Source organism: Melanotaenia boesemani, chromosome 8 (genome assembly GCF_017639745.1).
Source record: "Melanotaenia boesemani isolate fMelBoe1 chromosome 8, fMelBoe1.pri, whole genome shotgun sequence".
In the NCBI taxonomy this organism is placed as follows: domain Eukaryota; kingdom Metazoa; phylum Chordata; class Actinopteri; order Atheriniformes; family Melanotaeniidae; genus Melanotaenia; species Melanotaenia boesemani.
The window spans coordinates 22,347,332-22,371,824 of NC_055689.1; the positions used below are offsets into that span (position 1 = coordinate 22,347,332).

The following is a 24,493-nucleotide window of genomic DNA, read 5'->3' on the forward strand; positions in this document are numbered from 1 at the left end:
ACTGCTATACAGACTTTGTAAAAGACCTCACAATCTACATTAGAGGCCATCATTTAGGCTTGACTATAAGCCTGCTTCCCTCAGTGTGGCTTCTGGGAAGCCAACAATAATTAAATGATATTAAATGAGCTATTTCTTATACGCATTTGCACACACTGACCATAGTGTAGTGCTGTGCACCATTTACAGATGCTTCATATGACAACGTTATCTGCCTCTGTATACAGTCACAAATAACTAATGATGTAATGGTTAATGACAAACGGATTACATTAACTTAAACCTTTTTATAGTCTTGTTGACTGCTTAAAGCATATTTAAACTACAAACCACATTCACCCATTCACACACAAACACTCATTCAGTGTGTACTTTTGTCTCCATCATACACCCTCACAGAGTGCTGAACGCATCAGAGCCAATGTGGCATTTAGTATTGTGTGCAAAGACACTCTGTATAACTGACCTTTCTCAAGATCTACAGTCATCCCACAACGTAATATTTATACATAATCTATAAATAATAAATGAAGAGGGAATACTAAATAATTCCTAAAGCGACGTGACATCACTGGGTAATAACCTGCTAATAATTAGAAGCACAGATGTCTATCATGAAACCTGCAAACAGCAGCGAATTTAAAAACATCACAAAATGACTGATTATAAAAAGATGCATGATCTCACCTCTCCATTGAGGAAACAGTAGAGGACAGCTACCACAAAGCCCTGAAGAGAAGGATGGAGATAACAAATCAACTTGGGAAGGAAATGTCCTTTCATCTATGAAAAACAGAAACTTCGAGACTCTGGTATTACAGTCTGTATAACCAGAGAAGTGTATGTTATTTTACTGCGAGAAAGGAAATGTAAAGTAGTCCTCACTTGCAGCTAAAGAATGTATTCATCATTTTCTGACAGCACAAAATATTAAATTCTCTCGAAATATCTATAAAACTGTCAGAAATTAGTGTGGGATATTTATGGCTCAGTTATCCGAATCAAATAATGTGTAGATTAATGTCTTAATAAGCTAATTCACTTTTTAGTTGATATAATATATTATCAAAAAAATATTTATTCACTTGTCATCAATCATAATTAGAGAACTATATTTACATATAGTTCTCTAATTATTAGATTCAGGATTGTGATGTGTCAGTTTAGCATTACTGTTCACGGTTTGCTTATTTGAAACTAACACAACATATTTTTGTGGATAACAATTGGTCTGCAGTGACTACTGACAGTCACAGAAGCTGACTTTTGAAGTTTATCAGCACTTTCCTAAAGAGCCTAGAGTACTCAGATGATTTATTATCCCATTATTTTCTTTCACTCTCCCTTTTGTATTTCTCTTTTATTGACACCGGCTGATGGTGGAGGTATGAGAGTGTACCTGGAAGGATCCAAGCCCCAGTTCAAAGACCAGTCTTTCCCTCTGGCTGACATCCTCAGGGGAGAAGGCGAACACAGTGTAGTGAATACCAAACAAGGGGATGAGCAGAAGGGTGGAGCGTGCCAGACGACTGAAAACACACACATCTTAATTTGATCAGGATGTAAGGGATATATAAGTCAAAGTCATTTCAATGTGAATTTACTGCTGTTGCTCAGCCTCATGTGATGCAACAGTTGCACTGCTGATGCAATGATGCACTGTGACGTGCCACAACTTAAATGCATGAATTAAAACTATGAATGCTTCATTTTGGCTTAATCCTCATCTATAATAAGCTTTGTTTAAGAAAAAGGCACTTACACAGTTCCACACTTTTTCTTTAGGGTTTGGGTGAAAGGACATGGCAGATGATATTCTATGTTTTTCTTATTGTCAACAAATCCCATGAAAAGACCAAAGTCCATCAAGAAACTGATTGTATTAGATGCCAAAGAACTTCAATGTCATCTTTTAAATAATGATCAGGTAATCATGCTGTACTGAGCAATGCTCCATCTATTAAATGAACATGGACACTGGAGGTTATTGGAAATAAATCACACATCCACCGTCATACTGCAGTAAATGCTAAAAATAATCCCAAACAAACGCACCTCTTAAACTTGCTTGAACCAAGTCAAATCAGTCAAATCCTCTTTGTCATCTTTATGGGAAAAAAAATTTGCTTGGGACTGATTGCAACAGTGATGCCAGACTTGTTGACAATAAGAAATACACAGATTAACACCAACATATATTTTATCCTTTATGAGTGAGGTTTATTTAAATTTTGTGGCCCTTGAAATAACATTGGTAGGAAACACAACTGTTGCCATCTACATTAGTTTTTTTTTTTTTGTATTTTACTGTTGCCAAATTATTTATCTCTGTGGTATGTCTCAGGCATCCAGAAATATATATGACAGATGAAAACAGAAAAAACACAAGACAAAACCTTCAGAAATGGAAAACATGACTGTATAAAACAATTGTTTCAACAGTGTAGTCCAGTAGCCCCCAGGAGCCCTTAGTGGAATAATTCCACACTGAAACTTTCACTCTTTCTTGCTGAGAGTTAGAAGAGAAGACAGCCCATCTGGTTAACTGTGGATTTACTGTGTTGAAAGGGACTTTATTTGCAGAGTGGAAGCAAGAGGAAGAGCATAAAGTGGGTGTAATGTGAAGTAGATTAAATTATACTGACGCCAAAATGAGATGTTGGTCACAACTTGGTGAGGTTCAACTGGGATTTTACTACTACCTCTACTCTCTTTCCATTCAGCCAAAATGCAGTTAGAACATGAATATAATTGCAAAGCAGAATTTTCTTTATTCACTTACAGAATGTGTTGACAGTAGGGGATCAAAGTGAAATTGGGCTTGATTTACAACCTGATTTACTTTTGTTTGCTTAAAAGCGCTCACATCTAGAGGAAAAGATAAGAAATAGAGGTGAAAAATGAACATTGCTGGGAGTAACTGAATTGCACCACTAAATGTAAGATCTGATAATTAAAAAGATAATCCGCTGCAAAGCCCGACCTTTGTTTTTGGGCTAATTTATTAAAGTTAATTAATGATAAAACTTATTTATAAAGTAATGTGTAGTGGATTTAATTAATAACTATACTGATAACATCCTTTTAATTACTTGAATAAAATTTGCCTTTTTTTCCAGTGGACAGTTGTGTTTAAAATTTATATAAATAGACTGAAAAATGACTTTTTAGGCTGTTTAGGTAGAAATACTAATCTAAAGTGATGATGCTTCACATTCTTTAGTGAAGTGGTTTCACTCTAAATCTGAGCAAGAAAGTTGCTATTGTAATTTTGTTTTGGTAATCATGACGGAATCAGCTGCAATGGAGATATAAATATAAACAAAACCAATAATTGATAAAATAACACAGAGACTTTAAGTAAATATTATGTGTCTACTTAATGCAACTGGAAGGCCAAATCCTTAAAAAACATTAGAGCCCCTAGTGTAAAACACAAATAGACACATACACATAAACACATGCGGTTCATAGAAGACAGCCACACACACACACACACACACACACACACACACACACACACACACACACACACACACACACATGCACACACTTACAGTGTGATGGTGGATAACTCTGACATCCTGCACGAATGCTGAACAGCCTGTGTGGGCTCACTGAAGCATTTCTGAGCACAGCTGCTACACAGCACAAAGACAACACACAATACAACAAAGACAATGTCTTTAGGGACACGGACACGCAGTCTTGCACACGCACACATCTTTTACACTCTGTCACACACGCACAGACCCAAGCAGCAAATGAGAACAACATCATCTGCAGGGCCTCAAAAGGGACTGTTCATAGGGAGCAGACCAGCAGTGAAGTCTGGCTAAGCTACAACTCCACAGTGAGGGTCAGACTTCCTGTCAACAGGTTCTAAACGTTAACCTAAAGAAAATGAATAAGTGGACACATCAAGCACATTAACATTTATGCATTTTTACTTTAACTGCTTGTCCACCAAGCCTCTTAAAAGCAAACTGCACATTTGATGCTATAGGGACAATTTATAGCAGTTAATTCAAAATAGAAAACTGTGTGTTAGTCATGGTTGGAAAATGCAACCCAGTGCAATAGTCTGATTTACTGGTGATAATTTTTGAACAAGATACAAATCATGAGATATATCAGGCATTAGACAGACAAGTGATATTTGTTTTTAAGATGAGATCAAGATTTTTATTTTGGTATTTTCATGGGACCTTTTGACAAGAACGTAAGCCACATTTTTGTAAATCAGCAGGGCTGCAAAGTCTAGAAAGCCTAAGTCATTGCTCAGTCATTGCTGTTAGCATGAACTCTTCACTGTTTGGACATTTTTAAAAACATATTAAAATCGTACCATTGAACTCACTGGTTGCAACTTACAGATAAATGCTTGATTCATTCCCTCCGATATCAGGAGACTGCAGCTTCTGCACCAGGATGATGATAATTCCAATGAAGAGAATGAAATTGATCTGACAAAAAAAAAAAAACAAAAAAACAAAAACAGAAATACTGTATGATCAATCTTTACTAAAACTAACACATTACATCCAGACCAGTAAACATGGTTTGCCTTCAGGCTCGGTTAGGCCTGGTTTGCTTTGTTTACTCTCCTTTCAGAAAGAAGATTTTAGTGAGAGGGAGCTTATCTAAGCCAGAAGCCTTTAAAGATGATCCACTCAGTCCCATAAATGCTCTTGGGGCTGCTGGTGATTTTTCTTTAAAATATTTGATGTAGGTTTTTTTTCCCTCACAGTATTCTGTATTAAAGTCAATTAATATTTTTTCTCATTTTATTCACGAAAAAAACTAAATTACATCATTTAAACTCTTGACATAAAAATGAAAGCAGATTTATTCCAATGAAAAAAACAAAAAAAACAAACAAACAGAGAAACCCCACCATACCATTATTGAGGCAACAACTGGTCCTTTAATCACCCACCAGAGGGCAGTGTTTTCATTTGTATCCCAGCATCTGAAGGCAAGGGAGGACATTGTTTTTCAGTAATTGTTCAGTTTGTATCATATTTTCTCGACATAACATCAAGAAAAAGGCACTGGTCTTTTGTACAGTAAAATGTTTCAAAACGGAGGAGGGTTTAAAGTTTATACGCACATAACATATGAAACTGGATTGTTGAAAAGTATAAGTTTAATAAACCAGAAAATGGAAATACTCCAATAAACTACTAGTATGTTATGTCATGTCATCTTTTAAAAATCTCAGTTTGGGATGAAGAGTTATTACGTACCCAGTGTCATTAAAATGGAGCCTGAGAACGGCCCACACGGTCACACAGATGGTGGGAGTTCCTGTTAACAATAAATAAAAATAAGTAGACAAACAACAGTCACATTTTTTACAATGGTCAATAATTCAACGTCAGATATTCTAATTTTGCTTTCAAACAAAAAGGAAAAACTTTTTTTAAAAAGACAAACCTCAACCAAAAACAGTTTAGATGATCTTTTTCTTATTTTACACATTGTTTTTGTTTTTTTTTTTCTTTTAAGACAAACATAACTTTCTTATTACTTGTTGAGCTTTGGTTGCTGCTGATTGGACAATACCATCATTTAAGCTATTTGATTAATCAAAAATTTGAAAGGAAATGACTTTATTAGCATTTATAAGTCAAAATAGACTGTTAAAAAATATTAGTGATAGCAATTTATTATTTTTATGAAAATGGGATAAATAAAAATTTTACTATGGATCATTAGTTGTGGGCTCACAGTGTTTTCCCTACCATTATATAAGGGGGACCAGCAGCAACCCCCACCCTCCCAGAGAGGTCAAGTTAATATTTAGATAGTCTAGTTTTTTTTATCCTCTCCTCACTATACTGCATGCAGCAATATACCCTTCCAAAAAACAACTTCATTTTGAGAGCTAAAAATATACCACACATTTTGTAATTCGCAAAATAAAGAGAATATAAACAGGCAGCAATTATGCATCATGCATCATTTATGATAATCAGACAGAAGAGCTACTTACCCCACCCTACAATTGTATACCAGTAGAAGTAGCGTCTCTCAGGAAAGAAGGTTTCCACCAAGAGAGTAAAGAGATATAGACCCTCAATAAAGAGCCAGAAATAGTTGGACATGACACAGTAATGGAAGAAAATCATTACTGCTTTACATGCCACCTGCATGATGAAACAAAGGCGGAAAGGCATTAATGCAGCAGGATGCAAAAGGCCAACTGTTATCTGGGATTTCTAATGTTTTGTGGTTGATTTTTGACAGTAGGTTACAACATCCTGTTTCACCACTAAATCTAATTTTAAATCCATATTTATTATCAGTCTGGCTGATAAAAAGTATCATTTCTAGTAAATCACAGTAAAAACAGTAGTTGTGGTTAGAGGGCTGCAATGACACCAACATACTGTAATTAACCTAAAACTGTAATATGAGATGATGAGAGAATTATCAAACCACTGGGAGAAATGACTGACCCGAATGTCAGGTGAAGTGTAATCTAATGACATAATGTTAATGACTAGTGTCCATATCTGAAGTGGGGTCAACCAATTACAGCACTGATCTGATTTACTCTAACACCACATTGATAATTGCCTGTGATTTTTATGGCAAAGCAGTGAATTAAAACAACAACAACAAAAAAACAGGGGTAAAGTAATCATTGATATGTTATTGGTCCTCCAGTAGAAGGTTTTCAGTGGCCTTACTGAAGCCATTAGCGTACCTAATTAAGTTAATTTATCATGCCTGCTTAACAACAGTGAGGAGTGTGTTGTTACTAGACAAAGGCTAAGAGCTTACCCCGCATTTGTAATCAAGGAGCATTAGTCATCTATTAGTGTGCTTACTTTTTGTAAAATTTGCATGCAATTGAAGTTTCTTCAAAGGTGAATATCAAACAGGAAAGACTAGAGGAGTGTTTCCAGCTCTCAGTCCACAAGCTTTTCTTATATCTCAAATAGAGCAGCCCCGATCATGAATAAGAAAACATGCATATTCTACACGCATGTTTTCCTTTTCAAAACAAGTGGCTATGTTCCAGTGAAATGTATTATAACTCGCTGGAAAAACCAATAATCTACAGCCAGGGTTCTTCAAACTTCTTTTACTCATTTCTGTGAGTCATTATGTTGTCGGATTAAAAGTCATTTATAATAATATTAATAATAAAAAACAACAATTTGTACAGTTATCTGATTTAGATTTATATTAATCAAATAATTAGCCAAGTGGACTGAAAATTCATTTTTCATCAATAACTAAATAAATGGTTGTTTTCTCTTCCAATGATGAAAGTGTCACACAGATCGTGCCTTATGGTTTCAAAAAGCCCCCACAAAATAGCTGCGTTTACTGACTGTGTGTACAAAGCAGTGGTCGCTGTCTTCCTGAGCATACAGCACGCCATCCTTAATGAAGACTGAAATGGCTCTCAGGATGAAGGAGACAAACAGATTCATGTGAATGAAGTTCCTGGTGCAGTGGAGCTTCCTAAGAAGGAGAGAAAGCACAATATTTATCACATTTTATTTTATTTTAATTTCAGACTCAGGGAATCAGAGCAACATTTAACCCCTCCAATATCAAGTTTCTGCTGAAACAATATCCTCATATTCAATCAGTAATGCACTAATCAGACCACAGTTAGATAAAAAAAATAAATAAAAAAATAAAAAACTGCATTTTTGCTTTGTTTCTAATGAAAGTACATTCTAGACCTAGTCACAGTCCTATAACAAGTCTGTATCATTGAAATAAATTAACATGCTTCACAATACTTTTAACGTTTAAAAATATGGGAGCAAGTAGTAAGATAACCAGTACTTTAATGAAGTAAAATGAGTAAGAGTGAAGTTGGACAACACTGTTTACTGAGTCTACCTAGAATGTCTACCACACTGCTCTTTGTCACAGTCAAACATTTACAGGAAGAAGTAGGTAGACCTCCCCCCCATGACACAAAACATTCTACTGTGACTGGTCAGCTCCAGTGGCCCGATCACACTCTGCCTTCAGAATTATCAAAAACAACCCCCCAAAAAACAAAGAAAAGAAAAGAAAAAAAAAAAAAAACACTAACTAACAAAAAAAAAAAAAAAGAAAAGAAAAGAAAAAAGCTAAATCTGGAAAAAGAATTAAGCTTTAAATAGAGAGCAGGGTAATTTTTGCATTTAAATTAACATGAAAAAATATATAGCTAGAGCTGCAACTATTAATCACTTTTCTACTGTTTTTTTCTTGAATAATTTAACACACAAAAATAAATGAAAAACCTAATAAAAGTAAAATGTAGCCACAGCTCAAGATGATAAATTTATATTATCTATCTATCTATCTATCTATCTATCTATCTATCTATCTATCTATCTATCTATCTATCTATCTATCTATATATAAACTGTGAAAACTCACCTGAATCTGCAGAGAATGACCATTGCTGTGGTCAGAGACACCAACGATGTGCTGTATCCAACTGTGTACAGGGCTTTGACTGATGCATAGTATGCGTCCTAATGTTGGAGACAAAGAATGAGTATATGTTTTTTGCAACCTGTGAGATTTTGACTGCAGTGATGGGGTGAACAGAGCCGTACAGGTTTGGTAGTGTTGTCATAGAGGAGGCAGATGTCCACATAGTGAGGAAAAGGCTCAGACCAGCCGTACTCAGTACAGTTTCGGCTGACCTTCCCAATTTCTAAAAGAGAAAGACATGTCTAAACAAAACTGAACTAAATCAAAAATACTTTTGAAAACAATATCTCTTAATCTCACCATCCTCAGGGGTCATGAAGTCATGAAAAAGCTCAGGACAGTTGACCACCACAACCTCGCCCACATTAGCTGCCTGCCAGCAGGTCAGGTTGTCCCACATCCATGGACACACTGTTGAACAACATATGTGAAAAAAATACGTATACATGAAGCAAGTGGTCAAATAAGGCTAGTGTGAAGCTCTAAGAATGTTATTCTTGCTGTTATATAGCTGAAGGAGATCATGCTGACAGTAATTAAAACAAAACTGAACTTAATGTCATTACATAGAAAATAATAGTTACATTTTTACAGTTACTGAGCATTTTCAGGATTTAATTATCATTCACATGGAGACTGCTCTCACATCTTCATGGCTTTCATCTAAACTCACCTCATTTTCATCTTTTTTATTCTTTAATTTTAGCTAGCATTAAAAATTAATTATTCGACAAAAAGATATGATACCACCTCCTACTCTGACAGTGATTTTACAAGAAAAGATTTACTCTATTACTTTAAGGTAAATATTTGACTCAAGAAGAAAGAATCATGCTACTACTACACACTTTCATTTACTTGTAATGCAACCTCTTCATTTAAATGGAACAGGTCATTTTAATTCTCAAGCAAAACTAAAAAGTATGCAGAAGATTTAGGTTGGAAAACACAACTACACGCGCTTTATTAGGGAGGACAAAAGCATGAACTTACAGCAGCTGTTCATCTGTTTCAAGATGAAACACACCAATTACCGTTCTCTACTCAATTTCTAGAGCTATGTCATCCAATCTGCCACATCTACAGTCCTGCACTGCCAACAGGACCAAATGATTGCATTATGCAACCTAACGCTGCAAAAAAAAACAAAAAAAAAAACAAACAAACAAAAAAAAAAAAAAAAACAGCACTGAAAGCAGGGCTAGTATCTTCTAATAAATCATCCTGTGGAATAAAAAGGAGGTTTCTCTATATCTTAGTTTAAATTAATTGAATGCGATTGAAATACACAAGAAAATTAATTTGTAGATAATGGAAAGCATCATTTTCATTCCTATATCCTCATATCTGTAACAAATATTTCTTCTGGCTATTGTTTTTTCCATATTTGACAGAAAAATGCTTGTTTGCAACTGGGAAAGGTTTAGCTGACAAGTTCACCTCAATTGCTGCATGTACTTTTTCTCTGCAGGTTTGTGACAGGCAGCATGATAGACAACATTGATATTTACAGATTCTTCCCACCTATTATAATCATATAGTTAGTTTGATCTTACTTGCATGCTGTTTATTTGACCCAGTTCCACCTATTGTATTTAGTCTTCTACAATTCTGACTTCTGTCACCACTCATGTCCTTTATCCTCAGCATCTCTTCACCTAATTGTTCACCTGTCTCTATATCTACAGCTTTACCACGATGTTTGTGCCTGGGAGGTTTAACAGTCAGTACAAGTATGAACTGTGTGTGTTTTCTACAGTGGATTAAAATGTATGCGTGTCATTGTGGATGTGTTCCTGTACATGCATGTGTGTTTGCAGACCTTTCTCTGCTCTGCTCTGCTCTCTAATCTGTTTTGGTTCTGTCTGCTGAGCTGGACACGAAGCCAATTACCTTTTAAAGGGCAAATCAGAGCCAAATGAGCCGCACTGAGCCACAGAGGTAACCAGCTTAATAAAACACTCTCTCTGCATCACTGGGCATCTGACACAAGATCCCACAGTATGCAGAATCTTCAGTGGGCTGCAAAGATTCACCATACACATCATACACACTTATCACATGTGCAGAATAAAGAGTAGAGACAGACTGATTTACAAGACAGAAATTATTTTATCTTTAATTTAATCATAGGACTGAATTACATTTTTAGTACTCTGATTCAGTGAGTGCAGCTGAAACAGAATACAGATCATAGGTAAGTTACTTTATATCAGCATTTTACAGTTATATGAAACAAGAACAAGCAAGAACAGTGTAAATTGGAGAACTCTGTTGTGTTTGTCTCAAAAAATGCATAGATAATAAACTCCATCTCCAGAATTACGCCACTATTGCAGACAACATGCCAATAGGACAACCGCGGTCTGTTGTCAACTTCCACTTTTTGGAATCTGTTGGAAAAACGTGACATATATATATATATATATATATATATATATATATATATGTATGGAGTGTCAAAGGGCTCCCAGTCACCTGCGATTCTCTGCCAGAGGACCTTTATTAAAAACAAAAACAAATAAATCCTGAAATATGAGTTTAGAATTGGATTTTCATGTTCATATATTTTCAGTAGCTTATTGTTTTCTCATGCTGCATTTTCTTTATTCCTCTTTTTTTTTTTTTTGTCCCCTAAGCCTGGAAGTCAGATTTCTGCACATCAGGCACTTTTATTTCCTCACCGATTTGCTGTCAGCGAAAAAAGAGCAGAATGGGTTCTTTAAATGGACAAGAAGAGACAGGGAACATGTGACACTGAACCGTGAGAGTGGGTGGTCAAAGATTAGAAGGACTGTTCATGGTGCACAGGAACAAACAGCTAGAAATTTAGCTGTTTATTTCTATGTAACATGAATTTCTGAGTTTGACCATAAAGGCCAATATGTAATGAAAAAATAAGAAAGAAATACAAATTATCATCACAAATGAAGTTTTTTTTATAATGACAGATATGGTGCACATTAGTCCACCACAGGGATACACAAGATACAAGTTCAGCGAATATATCTAAATAATATTAAAACCTAAGAAGTATTGCATACAGCTTGCTGAAGAAAACAGGAAGTTTAGGGCTGACTTTTTAAATCTCAAGATGAAAAATGAATTGATTTCACTGCCGTTTTTCTGTTTCACCTAGTTATCTCCTCAATATCTTTCTTTCTTTCTTTCTTTCTTTCTTTCTTTCTTTCCTTCTTTCCTTCTTTCTTTCTGTTTTTTTTCTCCAAGGTTCTGGTGGCTGACAGGAAAGCTGTGAGTCACTGTGCAGTTTGGGAGTTGCAGTCTGTTGGGCAAATTTTTAACAGCAGGAGAGCTGCAGCAGATGCTAATGAAAACCACTATCCATAGCCAAGAAAATAATTGCTTCCAGGAACCACATAACAAGATTCTTGCATTTTAAAAAAAAGTAACATTGGAAAAATGTGAAAGCAGCTCAGTGTGACATTACAAGCAAATGTTTTCTTTTGTATGTTATGAGAAGACAACATGTCCTAAAAAGAAGGCATCTGGGGTGATGGGTTTATATTATGACCATAAAGTTTCATTTTCAATCCTAACCTGTCCTTCTTTGTCCTTTGCAAAGCTAAGAAAAAAAGGCCAGCTCAGTATCAAAACAAGCCTGTCTTCTATTAATTCTCAGTCAATGATGCATGACTTTCATCAGCAGCTCTCTGTCTTCTGATCCTAAGATGTAGGCAATTTAATCACAGCAGCACAAGCATGAAAAGCTGTGGCTTCATGTCAAACTATGCACACAGAAGGATACACACATGCATATTTTCATCCCCACTTACTGAATTCAGTGCCATCTGGGTTGTGCGTTGCCATCATCTCCATACATTTCTCATGTTCACGCTTTATTATACAGTGCTCAGACTCAGAGGCCACCTGGGAAAACAAGCAACACAAACCAATACACTTTATTGTTAAAAATTAGGGATGCACCAAAATGAAAACTTTGGCCAATACTAATTTGAGATATTAATATTGTTGTTATGGCTGATAACTGACATTTACCTATATAATTGTTTTTTTAAGTTTAAGGTGATCAAATTCTGTACAAAATGAAAGTTAACATTAGCAGAGTTAGCTTCCTGCTATTGTTTGGGAGCCTCTGGATGGTGTTTTTTTTTAGGGGACATATCAAATTGGTGGTGTTGAATAATTTGATGCGGCATCATCCTCGCATTATTCAACTTCACAAGTATTGCATACTGCTTTTTGAGTGTCTTCTTTCGACTCACCACACCACTAACATTGCTTCTCTGCTTCAGTTAAAAGCCCCACACAATGCTGTGCTGCATCACTATCACTGTCACATGCCCAAATAAATACTACATGGCCAAACCCTACTCCCCTTCCCAACACACATACACAAACAGCTGGAAAACAGACATAAATAAATATCGGTTGTTAACATTAATACCCAATTTTACTTATCAGACAGATACCAATATGCTAACAAAAGTCTAACATTTGCTGATACCGATATTAATGCTGAGATATCATGTATCCCTATTAATAATAGTTTTAAAAACCTGTTAAACTAGTTGGAGTACAACTCCAATTACCCTGGTGATGAGATAGTAACATTTTCTCTATTTGTGATTTACTTAGTTTCATCACTTTAAAGTGATGATGGAAAAAAACAGAAGTCGGGACTTTACAAGAACCTATCAAAGTTTTAGAGCAAAGGGGCAAAGCTCAAGGAGTTCTTGCAGTATTTTTTCTTTATTCCACTATTTAGCTTTTCTGCAACATCTGTCTTTTCAAAATTTGGGGCTTATTTGCTTCAGTTTTCTTTTATGATGCTTTAAATTCTTCCTTGGTTAAACTGTATGCTTCCCGGTTCCAACCTTTCAATTTTGTTTGTGCTTGCCCCAAATTTGAAACATGACTGATTGGGAACAATCATGGTCTTTTGCCACACTGCACTGAATTACTTCCTGGAAGGAACTGAAATTTTGGTAAAAGGATGTCTGATCCTACTGTGACAGAAAGGGCTTTTCTGTACTTCAGTTCTCTTAGTTTAAGGCTGAGGTGCAATTATTATTTGGTGATTATTATATTAGGTGTTTACTGACCATTCTTAAAAAGATATTATTTACTTAATCTGTGTGTTTATACAGGGAACATATTGCTGGATTTTTTCGTGTTCTGATGATGCATGGGGCTATAAAACTTATTTCAAAATTCTCGTCTGTATGTTTCATTTGTGGAGTTTGTTCATTTTAGCTTCACAGCTGTAGAGCTGTTGCTGCTTAAATCTGTTGATGTTTTTTTGTTTTTTTGTTAAGCCTTCAAGGGTTACGACAGTTGTGAAGGAATGTAATTGGTTTGTCCAAACTGCAGCTTGAAAGATTTGATCAAATTCTCCTTGAAAATGCATCCCAACTCCAGTTCAGTGCCAATTACAGACACATCAAAATAAGGAAGGACACATGAAGAACCAAAACAAAGGAAAACATAATTAACTACGCCGTCCTCAGGATGCAGTGAGCATTTAACCAGCAGTAGTGGAGTCAGTGTTTATCATATTTTATGTTGACGCTCACTCTCTTAAGGCCAATCTCAATTTCATACTCATAGCTTTATTGCAGCCTGTCCTTTGCTTTCACAGTGAAATGTTAGGTGTAATATTTTCCAGCCCTCTGAGCCATGGCTGACTCATCATTCTATCCCTGCCTTCTGATATGAATTCACTTCAGGCATCGCTGTCCAGTTAAGATAGGACGTCAGCCGACTGTGAAGACCTAGTCCTAGTCTTCACTTCCTTTCTTCATCCTGCTGCACGGTAAATTGATCAGGATGATAACAGTTTCTCTTTTTTATTTACAATAAACAAAAACATTAAAACATCATCTCACCTTTCCATCTTGTCAGAGGTTACATTTATTAATAAAACAAGCTCTGACATTGTTTGAAAGGAAGAGCTTGTCATATTCATAGCAAGCATCAATGTTGCTAAGCAGCAGGTAAGGACCCAGCAGCCAATCCATACTGTAGGCAAATCTTCCCACATGGGAAATAATTGGATGCAGATGAATAATATCTGTTTGGCATGAATACAGACAACCCTGTCAGATTATAGACTGAATCTGTTCTTTGTTATTTTATTTATATACAGTCATGGACAAAATTGTTGGTACCCTTCGGTTAATGAAAGAAAATATCACAATGGTCACAGAAATAACTTGAATCTCACAAAAGTAATAATAAATAAAAATTCTATGAAATTTAACCAATGAAAGTCAGACATTGCTTTTCAACCATGTTTCAACAGAATTATTTAAAAAAATAAACTCATGCCTGGACAAAAATGATGGTACCCCTACAAAAGACTGAAAATAATGTGACCAAAGGGACGTGTTAATCCAAGGTGTGTCCACTAATTAGCATTACAGGTGTCTACGATCTTGTAACCAGTCAATGGGCCTATATATAAGCTACAGGTAGTCACTGTGCTGTTTGGTGACATGGTGTGTACCACACTCAATATGGACCAGAGGAAGCAAAGGAAAGAGTTGTCTCAGGAGATTAGAAAGAAAATTATAGACAAGCATGTTAAAGGTAAAGGCTATAAGACCATCTCCAAGCAGCTTGATGTTCCTGTGACTACAGTTGCACATATTATTCAGAAATTTAAGATCCATGGGACTGTAGCCAACCTTCCTGGACGTGGCCGCAGGAGGAAAACTGATGACAAATCAAACAGACGGATAATACGAACGGTAACAAAAGAGCCCAGAAAAACTTTTAAAGAGAATAAAGGTCAACTTCAAGCTCAAGGAACATCAGTGTCAGATCGCACCATCCGTCGTCGTTTGAGCCAAAGTGGACTTAATGGGAGACGACCAAGGAGGACACCATTGTTGAAAACAAATCATAAAAAAGCCAAACTACATGTTGACAAGCCACAAAGCTTCTGGGAGAATGTCCTATGGACAGATGAGACAAAAATGGGACTTTTTGCCAAGGCTCATCAGCTCTATGTTTACAGATGGAAAAATGAAGCATATGAAGAAAAGAACACCGTCCCTACTTTGAAACATGGAGGAGGCTCTGTTATGTTCTGGGGCTGCTTTGCTGCATCTGGCACAGGGTGTCTTGAATCTGTGCCGGTACAATGAAATCTCAAGACTATCAAGAGATTCTAGAGAGAAATGTGCTGGCCAGTGTCAGAAAGCTTGGTCTCAGTCGCAGGTTATGGGTCTTGCAACAGGACAATGACCCAAAACACAGCTAAAATCACCCAAGAATGGCTAAGAACGAAACATTGGACTATTCTAAAGTGGCCTTCTATGAGCCCTGACCTAAATCGTATTGAGCATCTTTGGGAGGAGCTGAAACATGCCGTCTGGAAAAGGCTTCCTTCAAACCTGAGACAACTGGAGCAGTTTGCTTATGAGGAGTGGACCAAAATACCTGCTGAGAGGTGCAGAAGTCTCACTGACAGTTACAGGAATTGTTTGATTGCAGTGATTGCCTCAAAAGGTTGTGCAACAAAATATTAAGTTAAGGGTACCATCATTTTTGTCCAGGCCTGTTTCATGAGTTTATTTTTTTAAATAATTCTGTTGAAACATGGTTGAAAAGCAGTGCCTGATTTTCATTGGTTAAATTTCATAGAATTTTTATTTATTATTACTTTTGTGAGATTCAAGTTATTTCTGTGACCATTGTGATATTTTCTTTCATTAACCGAAGGGTACCAACAATTTTGTCCATGACTGTAGCATTATGAACACAGACTTTGCTTATTAATGATCTGGATTTTAATTTGAGTTACCTTTGTTTTTCATTTTCTAAGATTTTAAAACTGTTCCTTATAAATCCTGTATTCAAGTGTTTTATGATTGAAGCAAAGTGATAAAGAAAAATGTTTTTAATATATGAGACCTGAAATATTTGTCTCTGTAGTCGGTAAATGCTTCATAGAGTGTTTGCCAACTTAACCATAAATATTTGTGTCCTGACTTTTTTCACGTAAAACTGATTTGGCCTACAACATTTGCAGCCATCAACCCCACATTTAAAGTTACCGTCTGCTGGAAATGAATGCATGTTACCCTTTCTTTTGATTGCCAGTGTGTGAGGTAACTGCCTACAACAGCATATGAACTAAGTTCTCTCTTAAGGACTCTTTAGCATTCCTTAGCATTTTATAGCACTGACAGTGTGCTAAAGGAAATGTAAGCTAATGCTAGCTTAGCAGGAAAGGCTGTTAAAGTTAACAAGCAGCTGAGCACCAATACAAACTCAAGTACAACTCAAGCACACACACACACACAAAACAAACAAACAAACAAACAAAAAAAAAACAAAAAAAAAAAAACAAAAACAAAAAAACAAAACTGCTATTCACAGCAAAGCCTGTCTGTGTAAGCAGTAGTGTGACTGATTGACAGGTTAGAGGGGACTAACAATACAAAATGCTGGAGTCCAGAGGTTTAGGGCTTTTCTAGGCACCAAAACAATCCAAAATATATGAAAATATTCTTGACTTTATTTCTAAATATACTTTAGATAAGTGCAACTTAAATGACATTTAGAATATCCTTCAGTTATACAATGTGAATAATATATGCTCTTTGCCCTTTTCAAATCACACATAATCATACAATTTTTAAACCAGTTTCTAAGATCTTTGTCTTCTACTCAGAGCAGGATTTACAGAAAACTCGTGAGAGTAAGACATGTTACATCCGTACTGCTGAGAATTTTAAAAGCTCAAGCCAAAAACAGGCACTGTGACAACACTGCTAGATTGATTAAATATATTTTTAAGTGTGCTTACTTTTCTCTGCTCCCAATCACTCTTCCCCTCTTCTCTGAAATAGATGTCTGTCCAGATAACCCCTCCATTCAGAGGCCACAGAACACAGTTTCCCTCCCCAAGGCTATTTTCTAGGGCCAGATAACTCAGTAACTCCCACAGCAGTGTGCTGACCAGATAATAAAATTTCCATTTGACGTTGCAGACCACTGGTCCACGATATAGACCCATCTAACAGACGACAAGTACATCATAACATATATATCTGCCAGATCAGCCACTGAAGGTCAGCCACTGCATTGTGCAAATCAGCCAGTTAAAGGGACACCTCACATATCAAAAAGGTTGGAGATGTTTATGGCTGTCAAGTTGCATTATCTATTTTTCTACTTTAAAGTGGCTAGATAAAAGAATAAGGTACACAGCACACTGATGCTGTGTAGCATCAGTGCACCAAATATAATTCCTTCGACATATTTGAACAACTTTCATTCTGCATTTTATTTCAATGACAATACAAAGAACTGTGAATCACAGCAGATGAATAAGCTCTCTGGTCAGCCAGGCCATTTTTTTTTATCTAAAAGGTAGCTGTTGCCTTAATGCAGCACTGGTCTTGGACCTGTAACGTGTGCTGCTGTGCCAATAGAGCATTTGGTGAATTATGCCTTTCCACAAGCACATCTGTAAGAGTGTGAAAATTAACCAAAATGTTGAATGGTGATTTAGAAATGTGCACATACTCATATTTTTCTAGCAATATATATATATATACACACACACACACACACACACACACACACACACACACACACATATATATATATATATATATATATAGTCCTGTGCACCTAAACACCTCACATTACTAGATGCCTACGCAAACAGCACACAAACACATGCACCTCACCAGGGGCAGGAGAAAGATTGCCGTCAGCAGGTAGCCTGTCATTGTTTCCTGTGAAGCACTTGCATCCAAAAGGCTCCACATCTGCATGTGAGTGTGTTTCCAGGGATGCACGGAAATTGCTCCCCTCATCAAGGGCTCTGAAATACAAAACAGGGAAAAGAAATATGTCACAGTTTTTGGTCATACAAACATTGTCCCAATAGACGTCCAAGGTAATCTTATTACTAGCAGATAACCAGCATATGGTTTTTTTAAATATATGAAGCCTTTCCTGAAAGAGACATTATAAGGATGGGAGCATAGGTTGCTTTAAAATTTATATGTACCTTCTCAGCATTTTTCAGTTCAGTTCGGATCCTTTATTGTCCCTCATGGGGAAACTTGATTTGCAGTGCAGTACAACATACAAGGGACAATCAAGACAACCAAGACAGTAAAATCAACAATCACAACCACTTTACAAACATGTATAAGTAAAAAGGGTAAGATCAAGCCGTCCACAGAAAAATAAATCTATAAAGAGAATAAAAACAATATTAATAACTCAAGTTTCATGGAACTTGAATTGATTGGTACATTGATGGTACGTTGCCCACACCATAGGCAGTAATGCAACCCCATACCATCAGAAATGCAGACTTTTGAGCTGTCCAAAGCACATGACATACATGATTTAAAAAAAAAAAATTAATTTTATCACAGGAACATTTTCCACTTAGCTTCAGACATTTTTAATGGTCAGAAGATTTCTGGATCTTGTTCACATATTGCTCCTTCATTGCATATCAGAGCTTTTTCTTGCATTTGCTCTGTTTACAGTGATTTCTGGAAGTGTTCCTGAGCCATCCATCAATTTGTTTTGTACATCTTTTGTTACATGAAGCCCCATTCTTAGTCCAATTCAGGGTCGCAGGGAAGCAGCAGCCTATCCCAGCAATTAGCAGACAAGAGGCAAGGTATGACCTGGACTGTGGACACCAGTCAGATTTCCAGTAGAGAATCATGCCTGTTTTAATGCAGTGCTGCCCGATGGCCAGAAGATCATAAGCATCCAGTTTTGACCATCAGCGTTCGTCCTGATTCTCTTAATCGTTTGATGATATCATACACTTTAGCTGGTAGATCTTTTAAGTTTTTGAAATTTTACGTTGAGGAATATTTTTCTAAAAATCTTCCACACTTTTTGAATGCATTATGTGGCAGATGACCTCTGTCCAGCTTTACATCTGAGAGACTCTGCCTCTTTGAAATGCTCCTTTTATACGCAGTCATGTTATAGACTTGTTGGCAGTTAACCTAATTAGTTGTCAAATGCTCTAGTTCCTGACTTTTGCTAATTACTTTTCAGGTTTTTGTTGCCCTTTTTTCATTTTTTTGAGATGTGAAAATTAGACTGTATTTTATTTTTACATACACTTTACGCATTGTAAAACACAAATATGGTATTATAACTGTTTTCCTGAGGAGAGGTTTTAAAGTGAGGGCACATATAACTGGCTCCATGTTTAAGTAGGACAGAGTGGAATATATACAAGCAAATGTGAAGCTTAAATGTGAACATATTGTCCTGTGCATATGTATTGCCATTTATAATATATGTGCAGTGTTCCAGCTGATCAGTAGTCAGTTGTTCTCCAAAAATCTCTGTTCATATCATAGAATTGTTTCATCACATGAAGCATACATATTTTCCTCCTCCGGTTTGTGCAAAAGGGTGAAAAGATAATAGTTTTTTATGCATTTCGCAAATTTTTGATGCTTTATACATAACAAATGCTAAATTTAATGTGCCACGTAAATAAACTAACCTTTCCTAACAGTGTGACTGTACATGCTTGGTAGGAAACAAAGGAATTAAATGTATTGTGGCACCCTGTCTGTTTTTTTATAATCACATTTAACCTTTAAGTCACTACTTCCTAAATCAAATGTTTAGTTGGCAAAAGCTACTAGAAAATGAACAAAAGTAAAAAAAAAAATCTAGTTGAAACAATTGGTTAGTAGTTCTGTGCTTTTTGTGATAGCAAGGTGAATATATTTTAGTTTTTGGTGCATTAGCCACTGTTCCACAATAGAGTGTATGTGTAGCTGCTCAAAGCAAAATGTAGCAGTTTAACAATGGGGCTTAAAATTATAAAATTATTTAACTTTCTGGGCTATGTGCCTATGTCCATGTGTCAGATGTGTAATGCATTAGATAAAAAACTGTCACATAACGCAAGAAACATTTCTGCACTGTTCTTTTCTGTTTGTAACTTGCTTATGTTTTGTATAATTTAAAAAGGTGATACAAATTATTGAATTAGATTATCAAAAGACTCATAAGGAGACTCATCAGTCATTTTATCATTCAGGCTTAAACATTGTCTAATTGTATTCAAAGAACTTCTAGTGGTTTTAAAAACATCCATTTATGTTATATACCTGTTTATTCCAGATAATAGCTGTTTATTGTTTATTAGCTGTTTATTGTAGGGTTGCGTGAGGCTGAAGAATATTCTAAAAACTACTAGGTGAGAAACAGGGTACAGCCTGGTCATCAGTCCATTACAGGGCCAATACTAAGAAAAAAAAAAAAACACCCACACTCAGATTCACCCCTTGGTAGAATTTATTGACACCAATTAACCTAACATATATGTCACTGGACTTTTGGAGGAAGGGGGAGTACTGGGAAGAACCCTCACATGCACATGGAAAACATGCAAACTCCACAAAGGCCTGTGAAAAACCTTGCTGTGAGACAACAGTGCTGATCACCACACCCCTGTACAACCTGTCATCAGAGCAACTGCTTGCAAAATGTAAAAATAGAAACCATGAAGATAATATCATGATGTAAGAAGCATGCATTTCAGCTCTAACTATCATTGTTTTCTAATCCAAAGCAAGTAGTTTTGATTTTTAACCCTAACTATGCAAAGGCATTCCTTATCCCAACTAGAAAGTCATAAAATTTTGCAACAACAATGCCAACAATGGCATCCATCGGGGTGATGATTACATTGCACAAATTTTGCATTTCAGCCTGGAATTTGACTTCTCTCTCACCCTAACAAAGTAGTTTTGATCTCTAACAAAGTAAGTGAAAACACTGTTTTAGAAATGTTGTCCTGTGTTGACAAAATTGACTCTGAAGTGAAAAAACAATTGTTTCATGTTGATCAAAAGGGCATTAATGTCCAAAATGTCTAAATTAAAGTCTAAAAAGAAACTCTTAGCTGCAGTATTAGCTGCAGCACCAGTCTTTCTAGTCAAATGTTGGAATGGTTGGAATTGATTTGGAAAAAGAATAAACAAGTTTTATCATATATTTTATATGATATCATAAGAGACTCTCATATACTGCATATTGTAACACATTCAATCCAATTAAACTCACCTAAAAACAAACAAACAAACAAAAAAACAAACAAACATGCACATAAAAACACATTGGCCTCTAGTGGAAACCCATTATTTAATTTTACTTCAGACTCCTGTATAAAACCCCTTGAGCAAACCACAGATGTAACATTTGTAGGTTTTAACTAACAAAATATGAAAAGGAAGACATGTCAGTACTTAGACTCAAAGGTGAGACTTGACCAAAGTGGAGAAGCTTTGAGGGAGCACATAAATTACTTCAAGACAATAAAAATTTATGTGCATTGAGTCATACTTTAAAAACGACCTCCTCCCAACCCTCTTTCTCTTAATGTCTTACTCATCTGCGCAACTTCCTGAAAATACAATGATTCACCAAAAAAAACACAAAATACACTGGCCCTCACCAGCAGAGGCAGAACATGTAATCAGCAAAACAGCAGAATACAAACACAATCACATCTCCCCCCAAAGATAATTCATGTGCTCACATACAGACAAATTCCACTCTGTGTCCCTTCCCTCTTGCACTGAATCCAATTACCTCTAAAGCAACTCCTGGATGCTTCATCAAGCAATAGGACAGACTGTGCTCAGAGGAAAAACCCATAGATTTAGAGAAGGATCTGTCGTGTGGGGCTGAAATTAAGCACAGCAGATATAGAAAAACAAAAATAGAAAAAAGAAAAAGTAATGCACACAAGTAGAGACAGACGGATACAGATACAGGGTCAGTTAGCTCTATTTCTGCTGATCTTTTTAACCAGAATGTCACAGCAGCTGTGTATCTGAAAGCTCCAAATGAAGATTGAAAACAATTCTGTGCTGAGTAAATCCATATGTTTGTGGTATCAAGAAAGCTCTGATGCAAGAAAGAGCAGATGGGATTAGCAACACACTATTCCAAGGGTTAAAAGAGCCAAGAAAGTCTGCTGTCACTTGGAAATATGTGAATCTTTCAAAACCTTGGGAACATTCATTATTTATTTTTATAAAACTGCCTTATTCCAGGAGAATTTAAGGTACCAATACTAATCCTCTTGGAACTGATACCAACCAATATATATATATATATATATATATATATATATATATATATATATATATATATATATATATATATATATATATATATATATATATATATATATATATATATATATATATATATATACAGGAAACTGGAAACACACATTACCTTGTCAAGAATGTGAGTGTGTGTGTGTGTCTGCGTCTGAAGACAGTGTTTGACACCTCTAGCTATTTATTCCCACTGCAAAGATAATAAGAATAAGAAAACATTCTTCCCAACATGTCAACCTCCTCCACATGTGATCCTGATGCAGAAACACTTCATTTTCAGTTCAAACCGATCCAAAACAACGCCTCCACTTAACCCAGATGCAATGCTGTAAACGTGAACTGCATGTCTGCCTGTCAGTGTGTGCTAAAATGCATCCATTCAAAGTAATCCGGCTGCTCTGAAAACACGTTAATTTTTCTGTTCCTGTCTAATAATCACATAAGTCACATTGTAAACACGATTAACGAGTCTTTTCTTTTCTGCTGTAAAAAATGTCAGATGATTTGTGTCATATCGGAGGGAGCGCAAAACAACCTTATTTATGACTAATTTTTTCTTTTCTTTTTCCGCCCATTGGTGGTACAAAAATCAATAGGTTACCCACTCCCGCTCTTTTTTTTAATACTCATGATTACGGATTTGCAAATCTTCATTACATCAAGCATGTGGGTGACCTTCGCTTGCAAAGCATCACAGAAAAAAAACCCTCCTCCCCGCTCATTTATTCGAGATCCACTTAAATTTCATATGTGCCTCTTAAGAATTTAATAAAAAATGTCTGTACAGATAACATAATTTAAAAAAGTCTCATTTAAAACACCTAGAATCCCATGGATGTCCTCTTTATATATCAGCTGCAGTAAAAGCCAAAGATTTAAGTAAGAGCTCGCAGCGTTCGCTGCTAACAAGTCAAAGGAACTTACCGATGTGTAATTATCAGATGAACAAATATCTACACATGAAGCCATCGGTATTTTCAGAACCCAAATAGATTTTCTCTCTCGTTTTAGTCCTCAGACAGTGGATCCCGTTTAGAAAACGACAGGTGCAGTTAGTACTGCTGCCGCTGCTGCTGCTGCTGCAGGACACACTCACCGCGTTGGCTGCTGCGGCAGCGCGATGAGGAGGAGGAGGAGGAGGAGGAGGAAGAGGAAGAGTTGGAGGCGGGTGTCAGTTCCTTCGGGGTTCACACCTCGTCAGACACAGAGGCAACAAAGTGAGACTGTTATGTCTACAAGTGAAGGGATGCACCGAGAGGAGGAGATGTTGGAGTGAAAGAAAGAGAGAGCGAGAGGGTGGAAAAACATACTTTAAATCCTCTCGTTACATCTCAAAGAGACTATTCATAAAACTCTAATAGTTGCATCTATCTGTCTTAGACGGGCCCAAATGCCGAACCCCTGCTGACTGCAGTTTGTGAGCAACACGATGTGCGTGACTCATATTCAGTCAAAGCATTGCACTTCCTGCGCGTGCTTCACACACACACAAAAAAAAAACCCCAAAACTACCTGCAAGTCAGACGGTTGTCTGTGTATTAACAGAAAACCTGCAGAGGCGCTTTTGTAAGCGTGTTTATTTTCAGGACCACAGACAGCGACCAAACAGTCGCCTCCGGGTACTAATGACCTAAAAGCCTTAATGCAGTTTTATCTGCAAACATTTAAAACTAAAAAAAGAACTATTTCGTGTTCTTTGTGTCGAGTCTCCAAGCAGCATAAGAGACATAGATTACTGTGCAATCCAGGTAAAAGTTCAGGGTTCTGCCTGTAAGGACAGTTTTGGAAAAGCAGTCAAGCGACTACAAGGATGTTTAAATCGACCTCAAAATGATGCAAAACTAAATCAAAGAGATACACACCAAACAGAAACGGACAACATCAGAACGACTAAA

At 36.4% G+C, this 24,493-nt stretch overlaps 1 protein-coding gene across 4 annotated transcripts in view; it reads right to left on the minus strand.

The window, feature by feature from the left end:
- Positions 1–23,860, minus strand: part of LOC121644790 (pituitary adenylate cyclase-activating polypeptide type I receptor-like) — a 29,075-nt gene extending 5,215 nt beyond the window's left edge. The window contains exons 1-14 of one of the 4 annotated variants that reach the window (XM_041992979.1): positions 23,695–23,860; positions 18,150–18,286; positions 12,258–12,351; positions 8,764–8,874; positions 8,586–8,686; positions 8,404–8,501; positions 7,350–7,482; positions 5,999–6,152; positions 5,250–5,310; positions 4,903–4,972; positions 4,375–4,466; positions 3,558–3,641; positions 1,400–1,529; positions 688–729 (exon numbers count right to left, since the gene is read on the minus strand). In XM_041992979.1, the coding sequence (XP_041848913.1) occupies positions 688–729; positions 1,400–1,529; positions 3,558–3,641; positions 4,375–4,466; positions 4,903–4,972; positions 5,250–5,310; positions 5,999–6,152; positions 7,350–7,482; positions 8,404–8,501; positions 8,586–8,686; positions 8,764–8,874; positions 12,258–12,351; positions 18,150–18,278 (1,299 nt within the window). In that variant the 5' untranslated portion in view covers positions 18,279–18,286; positions 23,695–23,860. The other 3 variants (XM_041992978.1, XM_041992980.1, XM_041992982.1) reach the window with 3 other exon arrangements.
- Between the last annotated feature and the right edge of the window lie 633 nt (positions 23,861–24,493).